Genomic DNA, 20,640 nt, shown 5'->3' on the forward strand with positions numbered 1-20,640 from the left:
ATGTATTTTTGAGTTATTTACTATCAAAGAGATTTGTTTATACAGCATTTTGTTTTAAAACAGTTTTTACCATTTTAGAACCGGTATCAAAAATTTTACAAAAAAAGACTATGATATTCTTTCAGCAACACTTTTATTACAAAGTAAATATGAAGAATTAATCCAACTACGTACAGATGAAGCTTTGAAAAAGATAATAAGTAATGCAGATGAATTTATTGAAAATACTAGTTTGGAATTTTCATCTTTAGTAGAAGGACGAGTTAGAAGAAAAAAAGTGATGTGTGGAGAAACAAGTCGGGATGAGCCATTGGTATGCTCTAATACAAATTTCCGTGTTAATACCTTTTTTGTAGTTATTGATCGAGTAACTTCTGAACTAAATCGACGATTTTTTGATCAAAGTGAAAATAATGTACAACAAATTGGTATTTATAAAGATATTGCACTCACGACTAAAAAACGAATAAAAGAAGTTCAATTAGATTCAAACAGACTTCCTAGTGATGCGTTTATGGCATTTTGTGGTGTGTATGGAAAGTATTTGAATATTAATGAACTTAAATCAGAGTACTTGACATTCACTAAATGCATTGATGCTTTTTTAAAAACAAATGAACTCCCAACCAGTCTCCATGATCATCAAAATAATGATATCAGTGATGACAGTAACAGTGATAGTTGTCAAGAAAATGAAGATATAGATGATGTGTTTAGTGAAAACCTCGGAAGTTTACTACCAATATTTAGGTTAGTATTATACTTAGAGTCTTAGAAGGTTGGTCTCATTAACTACCATGAAATTAATCAATCTAATTGTATCTTTAAATTATGTTTTTATTTATTTTTTTTAGAATGTTCATGAAAAATAATCTTGTTGGTATATTTCCTAATATATACATATTTTTAAAAATATCATTGACATTACCAGTGGGAAGCGTTTCTACAGAGAGAAGTTTTTCTAAATTAAAATTAATTAAAAGTAGACTACGTTCTACTATGACAAATGATAGGCTAGAAAGTTTAATGACTATATCTTGTGAATATGATATTAATATTGATTATGAAGAAGTAATCAATTTATTTAGTCAAACTAGTCCTCTATTGTTTAAAATATTAAATTATTAATTTTTCATCTCCTATGAGTATAATTAATCATTTATTGTATTTTTAATTTAATTTTAATTGTAGAAGTCTAATAGTATAAATTTAGTTTTTGTGTGTTTATTTAAATACCTACCCTAGTACCTAACCTAACCCTTTACTTAAAGAATTGGTTTTTTATAAAAAAAAAAAAACAAATAGTAATAGGTAAACAAAAACAATATTTGAGTTTATATAAAGATGGTAGCTGGCTCAACCCTTTGAGCTGTGGCCTGTGGGTGGGTGTCCATTTTTTTGTATTGCATGGCCTTCTAAACTTCCCATATACGCCACTGCGGAGATTGTAAGAACGTTATTAAATAATTGGAAATATGATATGATATGATATATGATATATTATATTTTGTTAAACGTTATGTTTTGTTTTGTGTTATTTATTTATTTATGTTTATCGTTTTCCGTTATAATTACGTTTACAAATTTCAATCGTTTTTTATCAAATATAACGTTATAATCATAACGTTATTATAACGTTTGCAAGCCCAGTGACTATTATTGTACATTAGTATATCATTACATGTGTTCTATATTTTATTTTTAGTGAGACATTTTGTATGTTACCAAATTCGCGTTCAGCAAAATCAATTCTGTGTTTCTATCTTGAATTATTACAATTTTACAATTTAAAAAATTTTAATATGAATAAAAACCTTAAAGATTAATTCTAATTAATAAAATATTCATACCTTGATAATAAGTTAATTTACTCTTATGTCTTATATTTGGTTAACAACACATATTGATTTTACAATGAGTATAATGTATGATATTGATATATATGAATATTGTACTATTTTCTTTACCCAAATCATAAATTTATTTATTTTAAACGCGACAATCTATCCTATTGAATAAATATTTAATAATTTAGTTTAAATTAAGGACCATTAAACTATTGAGCTTATAAATTTATAATAAACATGGCCTAAGCTAAATATAAATTTTATTTATTTTTATGTTTATGTATTGAGCTATGTGAGTTTTTGAATGCACGCCGGTACTCGTAACATAGTATAATATATACTTATACACAGAGGTGTTCCCATCAATTTTTTAGAGAGTATATTATATCATTAAATATAAACATTTAATACGATAAAAATATTTTTCTTATGGTTTATTATAATAGGAGTAAAGCCGGTAAAGAGCGTGTCAATAATAGGGAAATAATTTTAAACCAAATGTTTTATACATCCTATATATATATTTATATTGCATATATTTTGTCAGTTTTTAATATAAATTTCGTCAGTATAATGATGGTATAATATCGATCCTGATTGAGAGCATACACAGTATACCCATAATATTGAAAAATAACCTTGAGAGTATACGGCATAATGTATTATACTCTGTGAGAACACCCCTGCTTATACACATGTTAAAATAATCAGAAATATATTGTATTTTGTATTACATAAAAATATTTAGGCTAAATTAGGAATTTTAGTCAAAAACATTAAAATAACTTGAATTGGAATTATTTTATTGCAAGAAGTTTTAAAATATAATATCTGAATCTATAGTAGAGTTAAACTCTTGGACATTTTTTAGATGTAGAGCCAGATTCTTCACTTGTTGCTTCCAATGCTCTTTTTTTACATCCATGCTAGAATATAAATTATATATATTATCATACAACATAAATATTAGTGTAACTAATTTGATTATAATTTATAATTATTTAAAAATTAATATTAAGATTAAAAAAAGTTTTATAATATTGTTAAGTGGTTCATAGTTACTAGCTAAAAGTTAATAATATTAAAAAAATATACATATACCTACTAATATTTTAAATATTATTAATTAGGTACATATTATTATTAAAATTTGTGTATAAAAATGTAAAACCTAATACATTTATATGGGCATATGACTATTTGGAATACAAATAGTAATATTTCTGAGATTTTGTTGGTAACAAATTATGATCTGAAATAAAATGAAAGTTAAGTAAATACTAAATAGCTGTTTTTTTGAATTATTACATTTTGAAAAGTCTCATCACTACATCACTTAGAAGTTAAAATCTGAAGAAGATAATTTATTAAATTATGCTTGGAAATCGATATAAGTAATAACCTTTACTATGTGTAGTACAATTAATTTAAGTAAATAGGAAGGTTCATATAACATAGGACACTTTAAATTTAAGAAAACATTAACATTTTTAAATACTTTTCTATAACATAGCTTAAGATTGCATACTTCAAAACAACATTTTTAGGTAACTTGATATTTTTTACTCTTATGAATGATATGATGAATTTTTATTTTTCTTTTCCACAGCTGAATATTATTAAATGTGTTATAAAATACAATTTCATACAAGTTGTTCATTAGTATTTAGATAAGAAAAGTATTGGATATTTTTGGGAGTACCAGGGGAATATCTAAATTTAAATACTATTAACTCATTACTCGTTAAAATTTAGATTTTATACATAGAAGTAGTAAAAACATTATTCTACTTTGGAATACAGAATCATTTAAAAAATTGAAAAACAATTAAAATTACAAAATCGAAAAAAAAATTGTTTTCTTAAATTTTTGTTTTTATCAACATATAATTATGTAAAAATATTTTCAAAAATGTTAATAGTTTTTGAAATAACTAGTCTTAAATTAAATTAATCAACTGATATAAAAAGCATCGAATATATAATATGCCCTAATATATAAATATTTTATTAGTGCCTATATTGGATTTAATTGCAGAACAGAAGGTTTTATTTTTTTTTTATTTTATGAATATATCAAATAGCAATAAATGTTAAAATACGATATTATACTTATAAATTAGTTAGATTGAAGTTTTAGTTAAACAGGTACTTTGAATTATACATTTACCTTTTTATCCCATCGTTTATGTAAATACTGGAGTGACAAATGTGAATTGTCATTAACAATAACTGAAATTAAGAATAATTTAATTTAACTTAAAAAAAATAAAACATAATATTAAATGAGATACATATTATATTACAGTAATTCTATTACATTCTAAAATCTATACAGATTAAGTTCAAACTAATAGTTTAAAATGAATATTGTATATGATAAATATTAAGTGGATAAGTATTTAAAAAAAATGTGAATTTAAAAATAAAGAATGTAACAGTACATTCATTATTTTTGATGTTATGTATTATCATTGAGTTCAGATAGTATATAGATAATAGTATCTATACTCAATGGTATTATCATTATAATATATCAGTTTAAATTTATACATTTAATTATATAAGAAAGATCTAATTATCAAATTTTAAAAAATACCAAAATTCTATTTGAAAAAAGAAGACACATGCAAATTACCATATTACATTTAAAAATGCATGTGACATGAGTTCTCCTATAATGGACTTAAATTGTTGCATCATACTGATGAGTAAATTGACTATGGATGAAAGTTTATTAAGTCCATACCACTGAACTAAATATATGAAATTTGTAAAATGAGCTTATACGGTATGCGTAATATGCATTTTGATTTAATATTTAATATATAATAATATTATGATGAAACAATTTTAATTGATAACATTACATTTCACAATGTTTTCCAAAGACTCAGAATGCATAATATGGAGACTTCCTATCAGCCTAATATTTTGATTAATACATGTGTTCTATGTATTCAATTCAGTGATCCATACATAGGTACTTGCTAAAGTATATTATCATTTAAAATAGAGTATAATTTACTACGAAATTATAGAATTACTACATACTTTGGCTGGGAGATTGGTCATTTGTTGTTATGTAAACAGCAGCAGGTTTGTTAAAATCATTTTTTGGAATGAAACGGGAAAAATTGCGTTTGTCAATGGATGGTAAGCCATCCAAGAATTCAGCTATAGACTGAAACATATAAAAGGTCAATTAAATAGTTTATTCATCATTTGTAGATTAGAAAAAAAAATTATTCTGAATCCTCTATTATAAGCAAATATTTAAATACAATAAATCAAGTGTTTTGAAAAAATAATAGCTAATACTTAACATATTATGAAATTATGATTTATAGGTATATTAAATATAATCTTGTTTTTTTTTATTGATTTTAATTTTTTATACATTATAATTGCTTCAATAGAAGGTATTTGATTTTTGTATTTTTTCATATATATTAACGACAAATATTTTGATTTATATAATATACAATATACATATATTAAAATTATAAAATGCAGATAGGTTCTTTTACAATAAAGATAATAGCTGAACCGGGATAGGTAATATAGCTAGGTTTCAACAAAAAATATATGTACCTACAATAAAAGTCGTTTAATAGGAACACTTTTGGACCAAGGTGATTTGAGTCGATTGACCGATTGTTGTTAAATGGTAATTAGTTTTATATGTTATGAAAAAAAAATGAAGATCTAAAAAATCTAAAAAATGTAGATAGATGCTATGAATAAAAATAAATTTTGAGGGGGTACGTATACTAAATATTAATAAACTCACCATATCGGACGCTTCGTGGTCGAAAATATACACGGAAAAGTGTATGTCAACCAGGACGCTTGTTCTGGAAACGTGGGACGCTAATATTATCTTCAAATAGATACTGTAAAATGCAAATATAAGTTATGTTATATAGTTTTATTACTTGTGAGCAACAACGATTTCTACCAACGTCTGTCTGGTGAAGTAAGATACCGTTGTTTGTCGGAAAACGAAATTTTAGCTAGATTGTAGACAGTAGGTGATGAACTTACTGATGATTGATGAAAAACTGGATAAGGTATCAAAGTGGTCACCAGTGTTGCCAGCTAAACATTTTTCAAATCCCACGACGAGTACTACAAATTACCACATTTTATTATAATTTCCCACATAAAAAATTTGGCGCTCGCTGAGACGAGCGTCTGGAGACAGCACCCTCGGAGCAGTTTCCCTTATCACAATACCATTATCACATAACCAACCAAGATACCGGTTACAATGTTTAATACCATTTCTTTGGTTAATACTTTATCAGTATAGTTGATATTAAATTATTTAAATTATTACCATAACACAGCGATTCCCAACCTCGGGTCTCGACCCAAATTAGGGTCGCGGAGGTTTTTATGGAGGGTCGCGAAATTATGATATTTTTTTACGGGGGGGGGGGGGGGTCACCAAAAGTTAAATTAAAAATATTAGGGTCACGTTTACAGTGGCGTGCCCGTGAAATTTCAATGGGGGGGGGGGAATATATTTTATAAATTTTTTGGTAAAAGTACATTTAAATTAACTAGGGTTATCCAAATACAAAAATTGTTAAACATTATATGTTCATTCATGCATAATGAGTATCATTCTACAATTAGAATTAATTTAAATAGCCACACACTATTCACTATTGTTTAAATAAAATGACAAAATTAAACTAAAAACATTTATAACCTTTATTAAAATATTTAATATACAAAAGAAAAATAATTCTAAAAAACAACTTAATTATTCCAAACAAAAATTTAACCGCCTAGATTTTGTACTCATCTCATTAATGACTTCATCAGTATTTATTTTAATGTCTCGATGAATGTTCATCAGAGCTAAGCCGTTTAATCTTGCTTGTCCAATAGAATATATAAATGTTTATAAATGTCTATGGTAATATACTAATATCTAATAAGTTGAAGTCAACAAAAAAAAGTCAATGGGGGGGATATAACCCCTAAACTCCCCCCCTTGGGCACGCTACTGCACGTTTATAAAAGGTTGGGAACCGCTGGCATAACAGCATAACTTGTATAACAAAATATACATAATTATTTTGTCATAATTAGGGTCAGTCTAATTTACTGAACTGCTGAATTACTGAATTACTGAACTGGAGCCTAAGCGGCCATAGCGTGGGTTAATAAAGTCCGAATAGGGTAAAACTCCAGAATTACCATTGTAATACCCCCATACAGCTCCCCACCAAATTTCAGATTGCCCCGTCGAATTTTACCTCAAGGTTACCCGTCGCAGAAATATCCAAAACCTAAAAACTTACCCGAAAATTATGAAAATTTGTACACGGAATGGGATGTACCGTACTTAGATACGGTGAAAATTACTAGTTCCTACTGCGAAAACCCACCCAGTTATAACGCAGTTCAGTAATTTCTTAATGTACGCAAATCAGTAAAATCACGGCCACCGTTCAGGAAAACTGCTGAACCGCTCTCAAACCCATAATACTTTACCGAAAATTATGAAAATTTGTACACGGCATGGGATGTACCGTACTTAGATACGGTGAAAATTTCTAGTTCCTACTGCGAAGACACACACAGTTATAACGCAGTTCAGTAATTTCTTAATGTACGCAAATCAGTAAAATCACGGTCACCGTTCAGGAAAATTGCTGAACCGCTCTCAAACCCGTAATACTTTACCGAAAATTATTAAAATTTGTACACGGCATGGGATGTACCGTACTTAGATACGGTGAAAATTTCTAGTTCCTACTGCGAAGACACACACAGTTATAACGCAGTTCAGTAATTTCTTAATGTACGCAAATCAGTAAAATCACGGTCACCGTTCAGGAAAATTGCTGAACCGCTCTCAAACCCGTAATACTTTACCGAAAATTATTAAAATTTGTACACGGCATGGGATGTACCGTACTTAGATACGGTGAAAATTTCTAGTTCCTACTGCGAAGACACACACAGTTATAACGCAGTTCAGTAATTTCTTCATATATGCAAATCAGACCTACGCGCGAAATGATAAGAATCATGTATATTTTGTTGCATTACAACATTTCTAGGGCACTTACTAAAATAAAGTAACGTATTACAACAGTCAGTGACTTAGAATTTATCCAATTGACCAAGGTAAGCCGTTATTTAGATTTTTTGAATTGTTGAATGAAGCAGTATTTTGTACAACTCAATGATTTTATTATTTATAATACATTATACTTAAGTGCATTCTTATGACAACTGCTGAACTGCTCATATATATTATATTTTAAATAAGTTTTTAGAGCATTGCATTATTCGCCTACATCATAATGTGTCTTAACATAAAAAGGTCTTAAGATCGAGCCACATGTCCTACAAGATATCAATAAATGCATATCAGTTGTACCTTTTTGTACCTGTAGTGTATTGACATTGGTATAAGTGTCAATTTTTGGCTCCCAACGTTGTGTGTTATGTATTCTTGGAAATTAATTATGAGGGTTATAGATAGATAGTTACTAAAATAAAGCAATGTATTACACTTGAGTCACTAAGAATCCATCCATATATTGTATAATTGAAATGAAGGATTTGCCATTTGTGCCTGAATGGTAACACATAAAACGCATGAAGTTGTATGTATTAGTGTATCACCTCATTTAAATCAGAACTGTCATACCCAAATCAGTATAATTATTAATTCATCCTTCTTTAGGGTGTCTCACAAAGATCTGACATATAGAATAACTTTTGTTGTATTCAATATTTAAAAAAAAAAATATTACATATAATTCATAGACACTTGCGCTACCTACATTTTTAGCATATTTTTTATTTTTTAATACTGAAAATAAAAAACTTAGAAATTGAAAAAAAAGTCTTTGGATAAATTCAAAATAGCGTATTTGTGAATCGGATTATTAGAACAATTTTGATTGTAAAAAGATTTATCTAAGTCAAGTAGTTTATTCTTTATATTTTTTTTTCTAATTCAATATTTTCTTGGTAATTTGGAACATAATAACGTTTTAGAAAATATGATTTTTTTAGAATTTGCTAATATGAATATATTTCTTAAATTATTTTATAAAATTTACATTTTTTGTCATTCGTTTAATTTGCATAATCTTTTTATTTTTTATTTTTGTTGTCAGATCTTTCTGATACACCCTGTATATTATGTGCCATTGAGTATATATAGTAAATTAGGCTTTTCATTTTTAAATTAATCTTTATCATACAATGTTAGTTTTGTTATAAAAATATACTTATATATTATAAAGTAAGTAGGTTTAAATGTTTTTTTTTTTTTTTTTTTTTTTTTTTACCAATTAAGTAGAATACTTAACTAAATGATATTTCAATATTTGTAATCCCCAAATAAAAAAATTGTATGTCTATAGCGCTTTGAGCTTAATCTCATATTTTCTTAATAATTAATAATCTAAATAATCTCATATTATTATTATTATTTTTTTTTTACATCTATTAAGATACGGTGTCCAAGGCGTGGCTATGTCGCGACTACACTGTTTTTACCCGATTCCTATGGACAGGGGGTCTATTCTCAAAGGTATCGAAAACCACTTTCGATCAAAAACTGATTTTTCGTAAGAATTCTCGTTTTTCTGTCTTTTTTTTGTTGTTTTTCTCGATTTTTTTGAAAACTGTTGGAAAATGTTTACTTTTGACCTCTATAATGCACCAAGGATCTTCAATTTTACATCGGAAACCACCCCCAAAGTTTGAAATCGAAGCATTATTTCGACTAGTTATGCTGTACACAGAAAAAAAAAAAAAAACACACATCATTGTAAAATCAATATATTCATCACTTCGTTCAGAATCTAAAAAAGCAGGTAAGTAAGTGGATGTTGCTCTGCTGTACATTAGGTTACAAGTGGGTTACTGTAGTGGATGGTATCAAATTTGAATTCAATGATATAATATCATTGTATACGGAAAACGATTCTTATTGGAGACGAGTTGTCACTGACAACTTGTCAGTCTAGGATATTTTATAAAAAATTAGGGTGCTAGTGTAGCGTGCGATCTACCAGCTCGTTTCTGAAAATATAAAATATAAAAATCATCCACATAAAATAAGATTGGTTTTAGACACTTTAGTCGTCGTTAATTATGTATGTCGCCCACGTATCTTCTAAAAATGTACCAGCTCGTTTCTGGAAATATAAAATATAAAAATCATCCACATAAAATAAATTTGGTTTTAGACAATTTAGTCGTCGTTAATTATATATGTCACCTGCGTATAATGTCGCCATTCTAAAAATGCAATGAACAAATCTGGTTGACTTTTCTGCCACATCTTCCGGCAATACTGATCCAAATGTGACTGAAGCATTTGGATAGGTATGCCTCTCTTTTTCTTCAGTATGGATATTTTTGCATCCAACCATGATCTTTCAACACCCTGTGTGTGGGCACCTGTTAAGGGGTCAACATAATTTTCTTGGTGATAAACAGTTACATGAATGAACCTTTCTGGGGGTCTATTCTCAAAGGTATCGAAAACCACTTTCGATCAAAAATCGATCGTAAATATCGTCTTTTACGATTTCCGCAAAAATTACTATTCTCAAACGTTTTCGACAGCTAGTTCGACAGTAATATTCGACAATTCACAACGACAGTGAATTACGTGTCGAAAACACTTTACGACAATCGTCACTTATCATTATTATTATATTATTTTGTTTAAACTTATAATTGGTGAAATTTATAATTTACAACATTACAACCATGGCATTTGACCATGACTTGGAAGATTATATGCTAAATAACATCGGAAATATGGACATATTTAATATTATGAATATAGAAAATATACCAAGGCGTATTTTACTAGTGGAAGATCCATTTGTTGGTAATAATCATATTTATTTTTTTAACACAGATATATGAATATTAATATTGTTGTACAAACATTAACTACTATTGACTATTGTACCTACTAATTTCAAGATATTTGAACATAAGTATGTAATTTGTGATTTTCATAAAAAGAAATATGGTTTTAATTTTTAATTTTTCAGTTTTTGCTAATTTTGATGTAAATAGATAGATATGTTTGTTTTAACTATTGGAAAATTAATTTCAATGCCTAAGTTTTTGAAACAGAAAACTTTTCTATATAATCATGTACATTTTAATTTTTAGAACTTAGTGATAGACAATTTATTGGAACTTATCGGTTGAATAAGATGCTAGTTCGAGAATTATTAGACATTCTGACTCCATTTATGGTTAGTTCTGTGACAAATGCTGGCTTAAGTATACAAAGAAAGGTTTGTAATAAATAACAATGTTGTACAAATATAAGATTATTGTAATTATATTATATTATGTAATATTTTTTTGTTCTGTTATTCTTTAAGTTGTTAACTGCTCTAAGATTTTTTGCCAGTGGGAGCTATCAACAAGATATAGGGGAAAATAGAGGTTCTGCTGTAAGTCAACCTTCTGTTAGCAGATGCATTACTGAGGTAATAAATGCTTTTAATTGTCCAGAAATATTAAATAAATATATTCATTTTCCAAGTTCCCTTGGAGAACTCAATGATGTCCGTTTTGGGTAAGTATTCTGTTATTGGAACATCTTAGAAAATATTGCATTTATATACTTTCATTACTAGATTTTATGAAAAATTTGGTATACCTGGTGTAATAGGAGTTATTGATGGGACTCACATAGCCATAGTACCTCCAAAGTCAGAGGATATTATTTATCCGGAACATGTATATGTTAACCGTAAAGGGTATCATAGCATTAACACACAATTGGTAAATCTATTTTAGAGTATAATCAACATTTGGAATTTAAATATTTTTTTATACTGTGTTAAAGATTTGTGACTCTAATATGAAAATTTTAAATGTATGCGCAAAATTCCCTGGAAGCACACATGACAGTCATATTTGGCGTGTTAGTCCTGTTTTAGGACTATTAAAACATTTACACTCAATTGGACATACTTCTTATTTTTTACTAGGTAGGTACACCAATTTAATTCAAATTACTAATTTATTGGTTCTAGTAACTGTTGACTTATTTATTTGTAATTTAAATAGGTGACTCTGGGTATGGTTTAAGACCATGGCTATTGACACCACTTACAGAATATCAACCAAACACCCCAGAAGCTAGGTACAACACTTGGTTGTGTAGAACAAGGTCACTGATAGAGCGGTGTAATGGTGTTTTTAAAATGCGTTTTAGGTATTATTAAAATGTGATTATATATTTATATTACCTAGACCAAAAGATAGAAATGACCAATTTGTTTTTTTTTTTTAGATGTTTACTTAAGCACAGAGTGCTACATTATGCACCAGAAAAAGCATCAAGCATAATAAATGCTTGTGCTGTGCTTCATAATATTTGTATAAGCAACAATTTACCTATTATAGACAATGATGGCGAATTTGAAGAAAATGATTATGGCATTTTAAATAATGCAGCTATTAATGAGCCAAATGCAACCCGTGCAAATACAGAGCTAATAGCAGGAAAACGAATGCAACAACAAATAATTAATTCATATTTTAAATGAATTCAGAAAGCTGACAAATAGTTAAAACATTAATAGTTTATTTATTTAGATAAGCGTATTACTAACAATGTATATTTAATGTATAGGTTCATAGTGGTTAGTGGGTCTTACACCACAAAATGTATCACAAAATAATAATAATGATACTTAGTTTTTTATATAAACATTTAAAATTTAACTTTAACAAAATAAATATTACCTCAGTCTTGTAGTTATGAGTAGTATTTTATTACCATAAAATGTATCACAAATTAAAAATAATAATAATAACAATACCTAGTAATTATTTAAAATTTACAATTTAACTTTAACTTTAACAAAATAAATATTACCTCAGCCTTGTAGTTACGAGTAGTATATTATTACCATAAAATGTATCACAAATTAAAAATAATAATAATAACAATACCTAGTTATTATATAAAATTTACAATTTAACTTTAACTTTAACAAAATAAATATTACCTCAGCCTTGTAGTTACGAGTAGTCTTTTACCATAAAATGTACATATCACAAATTAAAATTAATAATAATGATACTTGGTTTTTTCATATAAACATTTGGAATTTAAATTTAAATTAAATATTATTAAATATTGTCTTATAGAATATTCAATTATAAATTTTAATTTTAATTTATAATATTTATGTTTGCTTCCATTAAAGCCAACTTCCTCTCTTTGACAATGGCAATCCTTTCTAAGAGCAGCAACTTCTGAGTGTAGTACTCTTTAAGAATTTTATTTCTGTCTTCACTTATGCTAATTACTTGTAAAGATGCATTGACAGATTTTTGAAAGACATCTAGTTTACTAGAACATTTTTAATTAAAACCACTTTAATTATGTTTTGTATGTATAAGTTTTAGGTATTACTTTCATACCTTGCAAAATACAAGTTCATGTTAGGTAATTTAAGTTTAAAATACATACACTCAACCATATTTCGAGTGTCCTTATTTAAAGTTGTAATTATTGAAATCTCTCTTTAAATCTGACTATCAAAATTAATGGGTAACATTTGATTTTTTTAATACATAGTATATGTCAAGGCCCCCTTGATTGAACAGAAATTAATATTTTTTATAGCATATGATTTTTTTACATAAAAAAAGTTTTATCCTTTCTTTGAGTGCCATTGTCACTAATAAAATATCAATATATTACCTGTTTTTAGTTTTTAATCCAACTTTGTCTTCCCTCTTGCTGTTGTCTTTACTGGTATTATCAGTCATAATAAAATCTTGTAATGGTCTGTAATAAAATATGATTTAAATATATTATCAAATAAAATGTGTAAAAAAAAAATATTTATAGTTACATTATGTCCGTAGACACAAGTTCGATTGATCTTGGTAGTGATAAATCTGGCAAACAAGTCTCTGTCTCACTTTTTTCGTAATCAACTTGTGATTCAACTAGTGGACTAAAAAATATTATATTGTTTGGTTTAAAAATGTAATTATTTTAATTACTACTCTCAATTGTTATTGGAATTTTCAATTGTTTTATTATAAATTATTTTATTAAATATTTAATGCTTACTGTAAACTATTGGTCGAAGAATCCACTGTAATTTCATATCCCTCAAAAGAGACGATGGGTTCAAGTGTATTTGGTTGACCATAAATTGGTACATCACCTATTATACCAACAATTTTTTCATCTAATGGTGCTAACTCATTCTCTAACTCATAGCTCCCTCCACCTGTTTTTCTAGTACTTTTTTTAAGTTCAATACATCTTGTTTTGGCATTACACTTCATATCTGTCCAACACTATTTGGTATAAAAATAAAAAATATGTAAAACAAAAATTAGTGATGAGTTAATTAATTGGTGTTAATAATTAATATTAGTCATTATTCATTAATAATTACTTTTCTCCATTTGTCAGCGGTCTTGTTAGCACCAACCATAGAATTTAATAACTGAGTTATTTGTTCCCATAAATTGTGAGCCTTTTTGTGGGTGAAGCTGGAGGTAAATTTACCTCTTTTTAAATCCGTATTATTCTCCATAAACTCGACGAGTGCTTCCTTCTGTGCATTTGTTACGGACCTTCCTTTGCATTTCTTTAGGCTCATAGTGTTATAGTTATTATAAATTTATAACTTCAAAGTTCAAACTAACTACTAAGTACCTATAAGTATTAAGTATTATAAATACTTTAGGCTTAGATAGTATTTGGTAATAAATTGGTATGATTTAATAATATTAATTAACTTTTGTTATCATTCAAATTAATGATAACAATTAAAAATGTCATGGAAAAAATATGATTTTATTCGACAGTCGAATGGAGTGTCGAAAGTAATTTATTATATTCGACAGTTGTTTGAGAATACGATTGATCGAAAATATCGATATTAACGATCGAATATTGTCAATCGAACCATATTGTTCGATTATCAGATTCGATACCTTTGAGAATAGGCCCCCAGGTGTCCAATAAGCGATTGCGGCCTTGCGGCTATGAAAGAGTCGCTGCGTCTGTCCTGCGGCTCTACTCAATCGAAAGCAGTGCACAGCGACAGTCGCCAGCGGCTTTTGCTATTTCTATTGTATTTTTGTATGCTAATAATATTTTAAATACCATGGCCGAATCGCAAAACTTTACCAAAGTTGTATTTTTGCCCGACCAAGAAGAGATATTCTTTTTACTATGTTGAGTAACTTATCGAATTAATGTTTTGATTTTCAACTTCAGTAGCTTTTCCTGTTCGAAATTGAATCTAGTTGGTGCATTGGGGAGGTCATTTTTTGAAATTCCCAATAGTTTTCAAAAGCACCGTGAAAAACCAACAAAAAAAAAAGCTGGTAAGTAAGTGGATGTCGCTCTGCTGTACAGTAGTTTACAAATGGGTTACAGCAGTAATGGATGGTATTAAATTTGAATTCAATGATATAATATCATTGTATACGAAAAACGATTCTGATCGGAGACGAGTTTTCTGTCTTGGATATTTTATACAATATTAATTATATTATTTAAAAAAAATGTAGGTACCTATAAAATAAATTCCAAATTAATTATAAACAATTATGTTTAAATATTATGTATCTGTTTTTTATTTAGTTTTATATGTATTTTTATTGTTTTACATTGATTATAATTTTATGATTAAAAAATATTACTATTATCGTATATTTTGTAACAAAGAATGTCTAAAAAAAAAAAATAAGTTTCATTGCTTCCTGTGTTGTGCTTCCTCGGCCACCTAAGTCTGAGCACGCCTATGCTTTTCAGCGTCGTCCGGGGTTAACACACGGTATGTAACTGAAAATAAACATTTTTAATTTAATAATATATTTTGTTACTTACAATAAAATATAATAATAAGTTTTTTAACTTTTCATTGTTATTCACCTGTATAAGGGCAGTCTCTTCTTCGGTGACCATATTCATAACATTTTGTACATTCTAAAATCATAAAATATTTTATAATTATTACAAATTACTTGCATAACTGCAGTAGCAGTGGTGGTTTATCCCAAATATGGGCCTGTGTGCAAAACTAAAAAATGGTCCCCCCCTTCGTTTTTTTATTAAATAATATCGGTATAGATATATAAATTCAAATGTAAAGTAAGAATTTTTATTCTAAAATTCTAAAATCTTATGCAAATCTACAAGGTACTTTCTATTTTTGTTAAAATTTTAATTACATAAGAAATAAGATGAAATTACGTCATACAAATAAAATAAAATAATAATGATAAGAATATAATAATAATAATAATACAAATTTAATGTTCGTTTGCGTGCTTTTTTTTCTAATTATTTCTTTTAAATTAAACTGACCAGTTTTTATTTTTTCGTAAATAACTGTATTTATTTATTTATATTCTTTTTTTTGTGGAACGTTGAAAAATAATGGCCAATACGCCCCCCAAGCCGAGGACCCGTGGCATTTGCACACATCGCACACATGTAGGACACTCCACTGAACTGCAGGTAGTATATTACAATTACGTTACATAATTGTTTTTTTAATTATATTTTTTTTTTTTATGAATTCTATTAAGCTTTAAAGAAATCATGGTGTAGAAAAAAAGGTAATGTAATAATACTCACGCCCTTTGAATAGCGTATTCAGCCGCCTTCCATCGCTACTGCCGCTTCTGCTACTTGGCGTGTTATCTTCAAGTGGTGTCCGGTCTACGATGATTATGTCGGCATGCCGCTCGCTGTCACCGTCACCGCCGCCACCACTATGACGCCCACGCCCACGATGATGTTCACCGCCACGATCTTCATCATATCTTAGTCTTTTACCGCCTCGATTGCCTTGCCGTCCTCGATCGCCACCACCACTACCATGAGGCACACGGACGTTGCCGCCGCCGCCACCACCACCACGACGTACACGATCACCTGCACCACCACTTCCACCCCTACGAAATCCATCATACCATCGTCGTTTTTCGCCTTTCCAGCCTTGCCGTCCTCGATTGCCGCCTTGCCAATTACGTCGTCCGCGTTCGGCACTACGACCACGTTGTTGTTGTGGTCCCCCACGGGAGGTGGAGGTCACGGTCACGGGAGGGGCGGTAGGAACGTTGAAATAAGTTGTAGGGGCCACATTGCCTGGTACCAATGGTAACTTTATGGTAAAAGTAAATTCCATCTAGAACATAAAAACAAATTAATTGATTTCATCCAGAAAACTATTGTACTATTGTTTCTTATACAAATAACTAGGTACTATGGAAATAAAAACCGGTAGTCAGAAAAAAAGCCAAAAAAAAAAATCCAGGAAAAAAAGCCGCGGGAAAAATAATCCACAGAAAAAAAAGCCATAGGAAAAATAACCCACGGAAAAAAAAGTCAAATTGCAATAATGTTCACACATTATTGGTCATATCAAAATAATTAAAGTATTATTCAACATATAAAATTATTAAAAAAAAAATAAGTTTAATTATTGGTCATATAACATATTGTATACATATGTATTATATATTATATTATATTATATTAATAAAAAATAATAATAATACACAGCCACACAGGTTATATTTCTTACACCCTAGATGGCTAGATATGTATAAGTATAATGTATATATTGCATATACAACGGTATATAGGGTGATTTTTTTTTAAATGTAAAATGCAGTATGAACTTAATAATTTCCTTAATATATTTAATGAAGGAAATCAAAACAGTTTAATTTTCCCTACAGGTGATGACAAATACAAAAAACATAAAAATAAAATAAAGGTTGTAAAATAAATAAAACCAATACATTCATTGCTATTTAGAATCTAAACTATATTAATTACGATGAAATAACAAATAATAAATAATAACATATATCATAAAATTTTAAATAATACCTAATTTAATACTTTAATTTTAATTGTTATAAATTTAATTATTGCAATTTTACTTTTTTTTCCTACATTCAAAAAAACCATACAAGCAGTTTGGAAAGTTGCCTATATTCTTATGACAAATATAGTATTAAAGTCTTATCGTGATATTATGCTATAAGCAAAGACCCGGTTATTTTAATAATACATGATCAATTTAGATGTGTACGGGGTAAAAATCGTCCGAGATAAAATTCACCTAGCGTAACAGGCGACAGTTTGATACGGAACTATCTAAACATATCCTAGGTACGTACTACGTACATTTTTTATACAAATGGTTAGTAATAAACTAATAATAATTAATAATTAATAAGAGCTGTACATTTAGTGCATTCAAATCTAACGAATGAAGTATGAAATTAACTCGAAGTATAGGTATAAATACAAATCATAAAATTCTCGTATGTGAAACATTTTAAATTAAAGATATTATTAAATTAGTACGAGTGTACAGAACGTTATTTACAAAATGAAAATTAAATAAATAAAAATATTTTAACAGATGGAATTAATTATACGTATGACGTATCTAAAAAATTAAATAATGACATCATAAAAATGCTTAAAAAGGACCTAATAAATAAAAATTCATAATGGCATTTCAAACTATGAGTCAGAGGAGATAATATGTCTTGTCTTAATAACGTAAAAGAATAATGTAATTTTCTACAAATTCATCGTCCAACTGTTCTAGTAAACAATACCTTATAATAATATACCTATCCAGTATCCATAATAGGTATCTATATAAATGTTAAAAATTAATAATAATAATTATTATTATTTCATTTAAATAAGTATGATAAAGTGACGGTAGTGATAGGTCTAAGTGTCTAACCACTCTAACCAGGTAGTTTATTATTATTTTATAACATCTATATCTTAGTCGATCGTAAACGCTTATCGTGAGCAGACGTGCACGACCTCCGTCCGTTATCGCTATTCGCTAATGGCGTTCTATTCCCAGTTAAAATATGTCCCGTAATATCCCAGAACGTAATCTATCATCATCGTCTACCAAAGACAGCGAACAAAAAAGCAAAATATTTGTTACTCCCAACAGATACGCCTCTCTCTCCGAAGATGCTGATTCTCCTCCGGAGGTGTTCAGCCCTCCACCCGTCAAATTGTCATCTCAGGATCAGCTCAATATGCCGCCGGCCAACATGGAGTCACCCTCTCCTACTAAAGTTCAGACACCTCCCTTTTACGTAAGTGAAGGATACGAAATTTCCACGCTCAAAAACGCTCTATTTGATATAACTGAATCGTCGAACATTCTATTTAAATCAACTCCCAAATATTTGATTATTCACGCTGGCACCGTAGTTGCCTGGAACACTATTTTTAAATACCTAGCCGATAACGAGCAGTTCAAATTCCATACTCACTTGCCCAAGCCATTAAAACCGTATAGTGTATTTATCAAACACCTCCACCCGTCTACGCCCGTGGAAGACATACAAAACTTTATCACGGATAAAGGCCATGAAGTTATTCAGGTCACCAACATTTTACACCGTACCAACAAAAATGCACTGTCTCTTTTTCGTATCGATCTAAAACCTGCAACCAATAATAGCGACATTCTTAATCTGGACTCGCTGTTACACACCAAAATCAAAATTGAACTTCCAAAAAAAAAACGTGCTCCTCCTCAATGCAAGTCATGCCAGGCTTACTTTCATACAAGTAACTTTTGTCACCATAACCCTCGGTGCGTCAAATGCGGAGATAATCACCTCTCCGCCGAATGCTCAAAACCACCTACCACTCCCGCGAAATGTGCATTATGCTCAGGTCCACACACAGCCTCCTACAAGGGCTGTCCCGTGTACAAAAATATCATTAAAAACCAAGCCAACCTCAAAGCAACAAAATATAATGAACTTCTCAAACATAAGAAACTTTCTCAGCCGATTCAACAAAAATCAAATTACTTAAATCCGAATACTGCTCCTACGCTCCCCCCTCTCCAAATTCCTCCTCTTCTTCCCGTAGCTTCCTATGCCTCTACCACTAATTCCAATAACAGTTTATCACATAATAATTTCCCAAACGATAATTTGTTAGCTAAGTTTATCACAGAACTCTCCGCTCTTATAAATCCACTCATTTCCCTCCTCACCACTATTCTACAAAAACAATTTACACCATAATCCAATTTCTTTTTCCCTCAATCAACTCGCTATATATTATCTTTATCAAATTAACTACGCACTCATTATAATTTACGATACTATTTCATTACTTTATATCATTAATTAATATTATATAAATTATCAAGACTCTTCTCAATGTATAATTATATAATTTTTTTTTTTTCTTTCTTTCTATTCTTATCTATACCATTGTAATTATATACTATTGTAACACCACACTGTCATTTATCTATATCTTGTACTTATATAATTGTCGAGCTATAATAGTTTTTACTGAAAGCTAATTAATAAAAAAAAAAAAAAACATCTATATCTATTGTTTACTAACAATATATCTACTATTTACACTATACAATAATATTCTATTGTATACAAAATTACGAATACAAATACGATGTAACTTTTAGCGTTAATGTATGAAATTCAGTAATTCTATAAAATAACTGGTTACTATACAATTACGAGTACTTTCAGTTAATGTATTGAATGACTAATGAGTCAATAAACACATACTTCAATTAGCTATTCTACATACTAACTAGATATTTTATAAACTAACAATAACGGTTTAGTTAATGTATTTAAAACTATTATCTATTGAATCTAACCATAAAATATAAATATAAATATTCACTTTTAAAAAGTAAATTCTGATTTATGTAACGTAAATTTATTAGAA

At 28.6% G+C, this 20,640-nt stretch overlaps 1 protein-coding gene and 1 long non-coding RNA gene across 2 annotated transcripts; both read right to left on the bottom strand.

The window, feature by feature from the left end:
• Nucleotides 1-2,629: 2,629 nt before the first annotated feature.
• Nucleotides 2,630-5,889, bottom strand: LOC107172066 (DET1- and DDB1-associated protein 1-like). Its single transcript, XM_089216490.1, has 5 exons — nucleotides 5,809-5,889; nucleotides 5,641-5,743; nucleotides 4,902-5,031; nucleotides 4,018-4,079; nucleotides 2,630-2,773 (listed from the first exon to the last, which is right to left on the bottom strand). Exons 2-5 carry the CDS (start codon nucleotides 5,641-5,643, stop codon nucleotides 2,696-2,698), a joined length of 273 nt encoding a protein of 90 aa, XP_089072616.1. The 5' UTR covers nucleotides 5,644-5,743; nucleotides 5,809-5,889; the 3' UTR covers nucleotides 2,630-2,695.
• A 9,720-nt stretch (nucleotides 5,890-15,609) lies between these two features.
• Nucleotides 15,610-16,609, bottom strand: LOC149059856 (uncharacterized). The gene is made up of 3 exons (XR_016189772.1): nucleotides 16,498-16,609; nucleotides 15,790-15,843; nucleotides 15,610-15,699 (listed from the first exon to the last, which is right to left on the bottom strand). It is a non-coding gene; the product is annotated as an uncharacterized LOC149059856 (long non-coding RNA).
• Between the last annotated feature and the right edge of the window lie 4,031 nt (nucleotides 16,610-20,640).

This window comes from Diuraphis noxia, unplaced genomic scaffold (assembly GCF_037042655.1).
Source record: "Diuraphis noxia isolate RWA-SAM2 unplaced genomic scaffold, SU_Dnox_SAM2 contig0001, whole genome shotgun sequence".
Lineage (NCBI taxonomy): Eukaryota > Metazoa > Arthropoda > Insecta > Hemiptera > Aphididae > Diuraphis > Diuraphis noxia.

What these genes read in the sequence shown, in the direction of transcription:
- LOC107172066 (XM_089216490.1), bottom strand. An exon ending in TGACCAATCTCCCAGCCAAA is followed by an intron (nt 4,080 to 4,901) that starts GTATGTAGTAAT and finishes TCTTAATTTCAG; the next exon opens with TTATTGTTAATGACAATTCA. An exon ending in ATAAACGATGGGATAAAAAG is followed by an intron (nt 2,774 to 4,017) that starts GTAAATGTATAA and finishes TTTATATTCTAG; the next exon opens with CATGGATGTAAAAAAAGAGC.